We start from the raw sequence: 10,493 nt of genomic DNA on the forward strand, positions 1-10,493 counted from the left end.
GCTCATACGCTTTTCTCGCCAAGTAGATTTTTTGTTTTTTTCCCCCCTCTGTTCATTATAGACACACCTAGATCATAGGAACCACATCTTGATGCATTTTTTGAAAGGGTTGTTTTCACCTGTCTTTTCTTTTTAACTTCAAATATTTTAGTTCCGGTTTCTCTGTTGCCTTCCTGTCAGTACAGCATTCCAACGTCTGTGATGTTTAAACAAACTCTTTTGGGGTGTGAACGGTTGGAACCTGTTTTGTAATCGCAAATAGATTTTTTCCGAGGTTTCTTCATTAAATAAAGTCCACTCTATCTTTCTACTCCAAGCATAAAGCACCCTTGTCTTTTTACTCCTACCAGCTGTAGTACACGATAGCGTTCACAAGATGGTGACATGATTTCTACTGTGTGCTGTACTCTGTACTTGACATATCACTGTCCTGTTGAGTACCAGTCGAATCTATTTATGCAGAGAGGCCGTTAAAGACTTGTTGGTATTGTGGAATTTGGTTTTAACAGTACATTTCTGCATGCTGTGCGTGTTTGAATGCTATTTTATTTCCTTGAGTGGGAATGCAATTTTGTTGCACTTTGTTGATTTTGACTACTATGTGCCCTGCATTTCCGCTGATGTAAAAAAAAACAAACTGGAGTGTCAACATCTCTGTTGACAAAACTACCAGCACACCCGCCAGCCTAGTGAAGATAAGCGGTACAGAGAATGGATGGATGGTTACTTGACCCTATTCAGCCACACGATGAAACGTCAAGTCGCTTTGATGCAGTGCACCAGAGTACTAAATATATTTTTTATACCAATGTGTAATCAAAAATCTGCTCTATATATAGCCATCATTGTTGCATTAGCACAAGTAACTTTGCCAAAAGGCCATCTCATGAAGTGTCCAGTGGGTGTTACTTTTACAATTGGCAATTAGGGTACCTCACAGTCGCACGGTTGCCATGGTAACATGTTTTGCGTCTTGGAAGAAATCATGTCCCCGCGCTGATAAAGGTGACATATATATGGGGTTTGTTCTTGCTCTGTCTTGTTTCCAGCGACAGGAGACGTTTGAACAGATGCCCCTGAACTACACTTCGGCGAACCGGACCAACTCTTTGTTCGCGTCCAAGCTGAGCGCCGCTGCTGACATTTGCGTGGGACTTGCCATCCTCTCCGTGGGTATGTACACCGCTGTCTCTCTTTAAATAATAATAACAATAATAAAACAAATATTTAGTATTAAAACGCTCCCAAAAATCTAAAACTGCTTTTTAAACTTACTCTTAAAGCAATTTATATTATATTTGATACTGTTCATTCCCAAACCCAACAATTTTTATTTATTTTTAGTAATTCGTGGAATTTGGATTTTTCAATAGTCTTTGTATTTAGTCTGTCAAATACAGTTTTTCATCTATCTTAAAACTTTAATTTCACAGCTGACAGTGTTTTTAGATTTCTTTATTTTATGTGAGTCATCCTCTTAAACCCCAAATGGAAATTCAACCATTAATAAATACAGTTTTATTGTAATTGTAAAAATTGTACCGGCATGACCAGATTACTAGCAACCTTTTATTGCTTAGTGACTGTTTTTCTTAATGTCTTTATTTCTCAAACGTGTTCTCTGTCAATTGACTGTCTGTTGTCGTACTAGAGCGGCTCCAACTACCGGAGACAAATTCCTTGTGTGTTTTTGACATACTTGGCGAAATAAAGATGATTCTGATTCTGATTTGCTAATCATTTACTAAGAATTGTGAAGAGGACCCAGGGGCACCTTCAGATCCATTAAATAAAATATTTGTATTATGTATGGCTTTGCTTTTTTTATTATCATGATTATTATAATAGTTGATTGCGAAGAATAAAAACGTTTGTTTTCACAATTAGCCAATACGAATTCATACTGTTGTACACCACGTCAAACTACAACCATAATAATGAACATATTTTAAAATTCATAAGTGTCAACCAAAATTGTACATTATCTTTGTGATAATAATGAATTAATATTTGACACAGCGAGTGGATCAGATATAATTTATATTGTATTTTGCAAGTGTTTATCATGTACAATACAGTGATAAGAAATGGGAAGCAAACAAAATAACACTAGCATTTCATGTTAATCAGTGTCTTTTCATGGCAAAATGTATTTTTTAAGAAGTCATTATTACTTAATTGATTATTACCACCGAAAGCTCTCTTTTTCTGTGTGGGTAGAGCATATAGCAAGCTCAAATTGTGACATTTTGATTAACACTCTTTCTCAACTAAACACAATAAAGGGTTTAAATATCCATCATCAGTCCTAGTAGCCTTTTATCAGGAGCCCTTACCTAAGTTGAAATGGCTCCCACATTTTATATTATGCTGCAATTTGTTTCCGTTCATCATTGAAGAAAGGTAATGAATGCTAATCATAATGAAAAAATTACAATTAAATATATATAATAAAAGATCATCATATAATATTTTCCGTCCATCCATTTTCTATTGCTCCTCATTCAGGTTGTGTGTGAGCTGACTTTGGGCAAAAGGCATGAAAAAACAGGTCCACCCTATATTGGTCACCAGCCAATTGCAGACATAAAGTACTACATTACCAGTACATTTATGGGGCAAAAAACAAACAAACAGAATTTCATAGTATTTTGATGAGTCCTCAAAAGTTAACAGTATTTTCTATTTCATGCTTAAAATTGTTTTGTGTATTTGTATTTAAAAATGTGTTTTAGTGAGTTTTAAGTAAAATTAGCTGGAATAGGCTCCAGCACATTCATGACCTTAATGAGGTCCCATCAATCCAACCACATAGGAAATGGACAGATGGACGACATTGCCCCTGTAAAAAAAATCAGTAATTATCCTTGGATTCCGGTTGCACAGTGTTGCTGTCAATAATGGGCAACGGCATGGTTCTGGTGATCTGCTATCGCCGCCGCAAGAAGATGGTGGGCTCCGAGCTGCTGTGCGTCAACCTGGCTGTGGTGGACTTTCTGTGCTGCATCTGCTTCTACCCGCTCTCCATCCTGTCATCCTTCCACCATGCGTGGCTGGGGGAAAACGCCACGTGCATCTACTATGGCCTGGGCTGCTACATCTTTGGCCTGTGCGGCATGTTCACCATCGCCGCCATCAGCATCATCCGCTACTTAAAGACATGCTACAGCTTGGTTTATGGTGGGTTTTGGCTAGATACCACTTAATAAAAATGCTATGACCTTCACAGGTATACATGGTGAACTAGTGGTTTGCACTGCCTTGTCATAGCCGAAAGGGTCTGGGTTTGAATGAAAATAAAATCTATATAATAAAGTAAAAAAAAAAAAAAAGACTTTTTTAACAAATATGACAGTCATTATAATGTGACAGTAGTACATGATTAATAATCTGTGAAAAAAAAATCATCTTGTCCCTCTAATTTGATATACAAGAAACCACCATGTGTGTGGAAAAACAACCAATCAGAGACAGAAGGTGTGACTGACAGGTGTCAATCATTTGTCTCGCACTCGCAGGGACACTCATCGTGGGGACCCCCCTGGGGCCTTGTGCTGACCTGTTGCCTTGTTACACCGGAAAAGGACCTTATCCATAAGGGAGGGTTACTACAGTCTAACAAAATGTTGTGTTTGAAGTTTTATTTTTCTTCGGGGATGTGCCCGTGAGGAGTGTGCCAGCAAGTGCACGACAAAACTATGTAAGTTCTCAATTTTGTAAATATTCACTAATTTTGAATTCGATGCCTGCAACACATTTGACGCAGGCTGTCACGTCGTTAGTTTTCCCCTCGCGCTTCCGTCTTCATGCACTCATGGCCGACAACGAGGCACTCTAAAGCCGCCCCGCGCCAGCTCAACATCCCAGTCGAGTCCCAGTGAGTGTAAATGGTTGTTTGTCTCTGTGCTCTGCCATTGGATGGATAAAAAAAAAATGGATGGATGGATCTTTTAATAGAGGACGTGTTTCTTCCTGCAGCTGTGTGGCTGGAGAGCGCCAATATCAGGTTGGTGTGCTGTGTTATCTGGCTGGTGGCTGCAGTGTGGTCCAGCTTCCCTCTCTTTGGTTGGGGCGAGTATGTCCCTGAGCCCTACGGACTGTCCTGCACCGTCGCCTGGCGAGGCTACCACACCTCAGCCAAGGACGCCTTCTATGTCATCTGCTCCTTCGTGTGCTTTACGCTACTTCCTGTCCTGCTCATCGTGATGTCCCATTGCCAGATCCTCTACAAGGTGTCCCGCTTCTCCTATTCGCTGTCGGCGCGAGGCATCCATAACAACCTGCGGCATGCTGAAAAACGATTGTCTATGGTGAGCTGTGGACTGTTTGTTCGGTGTTGTTGTTTACCCTGTGAACTTGTTTCTTGTCAGTGCTATGCTAGGTCCACTTTTCATTTTATCTTAATCCAGTGGGAGTTTTGATATGAAATGGGGTGGCACTTGGGTGTGCTACATGGAAGGAAAATTACTGTACAGTGGTGTCTTGATGTACAAGTATAAAGGATGCCAGCTCACGCTGTACGACTATACATTAGCAAAACCTCACTCCTCGAAGACTTCAAAAATGTGTGCTGGCCGCCGAGTTCGCTGAAAACAAATCTTCAGTGGGGCTGGTGAACCGCCCTGGATTTCTTGGTGTGGGTGGTGTCCTGTCGATCGGGTCGTTCTGAGGTGGGCCCCTGGGCCCACCTTCCCCTTTTGGCTGGTGGGGTGAGGTCCTATGTCCCCATTGTGCTGGCACAGCAATCCCAGGGCACCTCTGTCAGTTATTGTGCATGCAAGATGGTGTCACTTTACTTGCATGTGTTTGCAGAGACACACCCGTGGGACTTAGTTGCTTGGTGTGGGGCCACTTTTGAATTGCTATAAACAACTTTTATGACCTTGCGAACGTCTTGGGTTGTCCCCTCACTAGCACTCTGTTTTGACAGATCTTAAGAACACTCACCACACTCCAGTTGCACAGCCGGGTCAACTACCCTTATCCTGCTCTCTTTTACTACTGTCCCATACAAAATCCTAATCCAATGTGACATTGTAGTGTGCATATAATGCTTTTTTTAAGCTAATGTCCTGTCTGTCTTGTCTATTTTCTCTCTGTCCTCTCCATTTTCTTTTGTGCCAAAAACCTTGTTCTGTCCGACTGAAGATTTCAATATCCATCGTAATACATTAACACAAACAGTGGAGTAGCTCATGTAGACAGATAATTATGAATGATTTATTATTATTATTATTTTTATTATCATAGCCAAGAGTTTTGAGAAAATTTATTTTAATCAACTCAGCAATTTCTTGAACTGAAATGGACTTTTTGACAAATTTCAATCAGGTTTACAAACTCATCACAGTACAGAATCTGCTCTTATCAAAGTGCTAAATGATATAAGGTTGAATACTGACTCGAGAGAGGTGTCAATTCTGGTCTTGTTGGACCTCAGTGCGGCTTTTCATACGGTAGATCATAATATACTGCTGAACAGGTTGGAAACGTGTTTAGAACTAAATGGAACAGTCCTTAAATGGTTCAGGTTCTACCTGGAGGGAAATGAGTTATTTTGTAACCATTGGAAGTGTTCAATCGAATGGCAATGACCTATGGAGTTCCTCAAGGGACAGTTCTTGGACCCCTCCTATTCAGCCTGTATATGCTACCCCTTGGTCAAATTCTTCAGAACTTTAATTTTGACTATCATAGCTCTGCAGATGACACACAGTTATATCTAGCATTGTCTCCAGATGACTACAGTTCAATTGAGGTGTTGTGTCACTGTTTTAAAACAGATAAATAACTGGATGAGCCGAAATTGTCTCTAAACCGCAACAAAACTGAGATAATTATTTTTGGCAATAAAGAAAATAGGATTGCTGTTAGTAAATACCTGGAGTCACTCTCTTTAAAAACCAAAGACCAAGTTAGAAACCTTGGTGTTCTGATAGATTCCGACCTGACTTTCAACAGTCATATCAAATCAATTACTAAAGCTCCCTTCTACCATCTGAAGAACATATACAGAGTGAAAATCTTGTACGTGTCAAGCAGACCAGGAGAAGCTCATCCATGCTTTTATCTCAAGTAGACTTGACTATTGTAATGGTCTTCTGACTGGACTCCCTAAAAAGAGCATTAAACAGCTGCAGCTCATTCAGAATGCTGCAGCTCAGGTTCTGACCAGAGCAAAGAGGTCAGAACTTATTACTCGAATTCTAAAGTCCTTACACTGGCTTCCAGTCAGCTTTAGAATAGATTTTAAACTTCTGTGATTGGCTGGCGACCAGTTCCGGGTGTACCCTGCCTCTCGCCCGAAGATAGCTCGGATAGGCTCCACCACGCTCGCGGCCCTTGTGACGATAAAGCGGTGCAGAAAATGGATGGATGGATGGATTACTCAATGTTTTATAAAGTACAATAAAACACGAAGGTTTTGACTCTGCATAACTGAATTACAGACCCTGTAAATCTACTGTATGTGTCATTTCCACTACTGACTACATTACAGAAGTCTCATATAAAAATTCCAACTATTCAAAATATAACTACGCCGAGTCAGAAAGACGACGTTGATTTCGACAATATTTATTCCAGTTAAACCCAGCTTTTGAACATATTTTCACGCCACATGACGGCAGCTAAGTGAATTGTGTAAAGGCAGTTTGGGGGCCACAAATAGGCAGCCCGCTATACGTTACTTTCCATGGGGCATAATTGTAGATTAATAGTGACAAAAGCTAGAAATTATGTCATTTGTTGTAAAGAAGCCTTCATTATTTCTAAAGTCATTTTCTTTTATTTATCAATTTCTTCCCCCAGATGTTTTTCTGTATAAGTCTTGGCTTTATCATTGCCTGGACGCCATACGCCGTCGTTTCCTTCCTTTTCATATTTCACAAGGAGAACCAGTACATGGCTCCAGGGGGCTTCGTTTTCCCCGCCCTCTTTGCCAAAAGTTCCCACATCTACAACCCCTTCATTTACTTCTACTTCAACAAGACATTCCAGAAGGAGCTCCAGTCCCTGTTGGTCTCTTTCTGTCCCAAAATGGGAGGAAATCGGGTGGGCGTCCAGGTCGCTCCGAGCCACCTGGCTCCCGAGCCCATCTATATCCAGCTCCAGGAGAGAGGTTACATCCGCGAGGCGTTTGTTTTATCTAAGGATCAGACACGGAGCAAGAGCAAGAGCAAGAGCAAGAGCAAGAGCACAGGCAAAGGATCTGAAGGTACCAGCAGTGACCATGTGCAAGCAAGACTGCTGAACACTTGCTGGGGGTCCTCACCAATGAACGCCCAAATCATCTTGAAAAAGCAAACTACCAGCAATTCTTTGCCAGCCTCTGTCAGCTCTCTTTAGACAAGGCTACGGCCCAGCTCATTATTATTATCATTATTATTAGCGCCATTGAATTGTATAGAGCCAGGCAGTGAATTCATTAGCAAACATTCACATTGTCGTCTCGCATTCCCTATAAAAGGTGCGCTGTAACTTTGTTGAGGGTTTGTGGTTAGACAAGTTTGTACCCCAATTAAAGGATATTGTTATGTTCTGTGGCGTATTAAGTAACGTTAGGGGTTATTGTTCCTTGGTTAATTTCTCTTTTTTGTGTCTCAACAGGCGGTACGGTGAGCGACTGGTTAGAGCGTCTGCCTCACAGTTCTGAGGACCGGGGTTCAATCCCCGGCCCCGCCTGTGTGGAGTTTGCATGTTCTCCCTGTGCCTGCGTGGGTTTTCTCCGGGCACTCCGGTTTCCTCCCATATCCCAAAAACATGCATGCTAGGTTAATTGGCGACTCTAAATTGCCCGTAGGTGTGAATGTGATTGCGAATGGTTGTTTGTTTGTATGTGCCCTGCGATTGGCTGGCAACCAGTTCAGGGTGTACCCCGCCTCCTGGCCGATGATAGCTGGGATAGGCTCCAGCACGGGCGCGACCCTAGTGAGGAGGAGCAGCGGCTCATAAAATGGATGGATGGATGGATGTGTTTCAACACAGCAATTCACACTCAAGGCCGCTGCAATTTTTAGTTAGGGATATACAGTAAACCCCTCGTTATTCGCTTGTGGATTGGAGAAAGGGAATAGGATAGGGAAACATTCTTACAAAATGAACAATTTGCGAATTGTTTTGTGCATGGAAAGAAAGACATCGAGCATTGATTTCATGGCTTTGACAGAAATGCACAAATGTATATATATTTTTTTGCTCACTGCTTGTTTTGAATGGATCTGAGGGTTACAATGATTTGCTGTATTGTATTAGGCAGCGCCATTATTCTTTTTTTCTTCTTCTTCATTTTGTCGCGGAGGATATAATTTCATTGAACTATAACAATGCTAAGAGAAATACCAATGTTAAGTATTGCTCGACAACATCAAACCTTACAGTACTAGCCCTGAACTTTGTGTATACAGTACAGTACGAGGATATACGTACTGTATTTTACTGTTCCCTCCTTGCGTCCCCAAAAATTATAAGTGAATGATGTGTAAATGTATGAAAAAAACAACAACTATTGCACTCATTTCTTCAGATGGCGAGTGCACATATTTATATTAAATTATTAAATATGTATTCTCTGTCAGGTGTCGTCAGAAATTTATGTTTTTGTTGTAACGTGTGACTTTGATAAGTCTTTGAGTATGAAATAATTGAGTGTTAACCACCTGCAAGCACGTCAGATATATACAGTATGTAAGTCAATTAAAAATAATACATCCTTTAAAAATTGACACAAGTGTGGACAATACTGTTCTTTGAAGTTTTTGTGTTGTGCTTGTATCAGTCTTTACAGGCTGTGGTTGCATACTACCTACACTATTGTTCTTTTTTTGGATATACTAATCTTCAATGTATTTATTTACATATAAATACATTTATTTTTTGTATGTATTTATTTATTTATTTATAATCATTTTATATTTACATATGCTACTGATTCTAATTTTGTGACATGAGGGCGATAGTTTCTAATAAATCAACATACAAATCCAGCATCTGCAAAAATTTAATTAAGTGTTGTGTCGCCAACTTATTGTGCACACACGCACTCACACACAAACACACACACACACACATACCATTTATGATTCCCTCTACCATACCATTATGTGCAATTATTACATTACCATGGCGGCACGGTGGAAAACTGGTTAACACATCTGCTTCACAGTTCTGAGAATCCGGGTTCAAATCCGTCCTTGCCTGTGTGGAGTTTGCATGTTCTTCCGGTGCCCGCGTGGGTTCCCTCCGGGCACTCCGGTTTCCTCCCACATACCCAAAACATGCATGGTAGGTTAATTAAACACTCTAAATTGCCCGTCGGTGTGAATGTCATGTCAGTGTGAATGGTTGTTTGTTTATATGTGCCCTGCGAATGGCTGGTGACCAGCTCAGGGTGGCATTCTGAGGCCAGCTGGGAGACATAGTCTCTCCAGCGTGTCCTGGGTCGTCCCCGGGGTCTCCTCCCGGTGGGACGTGCCCGGAACACCTCACCAGGGAGGCGTCCTGGAGGCCACCTCATCTGGCTCCTCTCAATGCAGAGGAGCAGCGGATCTAAACTGAGAGCCTCCCGGATGACCGAGCTTCTCACCCTATCTCTAAGGGAGAGCCCGGACACTCTGCGGAGGAAACTCATTTCGGCCGCTTGTATCCAGGATCTCGTTGTTTCGGTCACGACCCATCGCTCATGACCATAGGTGAGGGTAGGAACGTAGATTGATGGGTAAATTGAGAGCTTCGTCTTTCGGCTTAGCTCCTTCTTCACCACAACGGACCGATACAAAGTCCGCATCATTGCAGACGCTGCATCGATCCGCCTGTCGATCTCCCGTTTCTTTTTTTCCTTTCCTTTCTGTTTTTTTATTTTTTTTATTTTAAAATTTATTTAAGTGCTCTATATATATTGCGTTGAATCTGGGACAGTACCGAATGATGCTCTTTGGTCTTTTGGGACTTCTCTCCACATGCCAGCATTTGCTGCCCCAGGTCCTGCAAACCCATCGTGCCGATATAGCAGCCTACAGAGATGATATGGTAATGGGAATGTCACCACAGGCACAGAAGGCCCTACGGTTCCGCTGACAACCAGGTTTGACAGAAAATCCGACGAAGCTGGCTTTCAGTGAGACGAACTGCCTTGGGCACACCATCGGGCAAGGTCTCGGAAAGCCCCAAGAGGCCAAACTCGAGGCCATTCAGAGCTGGCCAAGACTAACCAATAAACAAGTCAGATCATTCTTGGGTCTTGCCAAGTACTACAGACCTAACTTTGTTAGATTAGATTCCTAACTTTGCTATGGTAGCTGCCTCTCTCACAGAATTGAAGACCAAGAGACAAGTTTGGAGATTATTCTTTTGACAATACATAGCTAGAAATGAGAAAAATAAACACACGTGCTAATGACAGCTTACCCTGTTGATGTACATTGATGTATAAAAATACCGTGCAGTCTCCGCTTAGCTGCAACGGTCCATTTTCTTGCTGCCCTCAGCCTTGTCTT

The 10,493-nt window shown here is 41.7% G+C and overlaps 1 protein-coding gene across 1 annotated transcript; it reads left to right on the forward strand.

Moving 5' to 3' along the window:
• The first annotated feature begins 410 nt into the window (after positions 1-410).
• Positions 411-7,410, forward strand: opn8c (opsin 8, group member c). The gene is made up of 4 exons (XM_061704043.1): positions 411-1,173; positions 2,887-3,180; positions 3,979-4,310; positions 6,811-7,410. The coding sequence occupies exons 1-4, from the start codon at positions 954-956 to the stop codon at positions 7,345-7,347; spliced, it is 1,383 nt and encodes a 460-aa protein (XP_061560027.1). The 5' UTR covers positions 411-953; the 3' UTR covers positions 7,348-7,410.
• The last annotated feature ends 3,083 nt before the right edge of the window (positions 7,411-10,493 follow it).

Source organism: Phycodurus eques, chromosome 18, assembly GCF_024500275.1.
Source record: "Phycodurus eques isolate BA_2022a chromosome 18, UOR_Pequ_1.1, whole genome shotgun sequence".
Classification (NCBI taxonomy): Eukaryota; Metazoa; Chordata; class Actinopteri; order Syngnathiformes; family Syngnathidae; genus Phycodurus; species Phycodurus eques.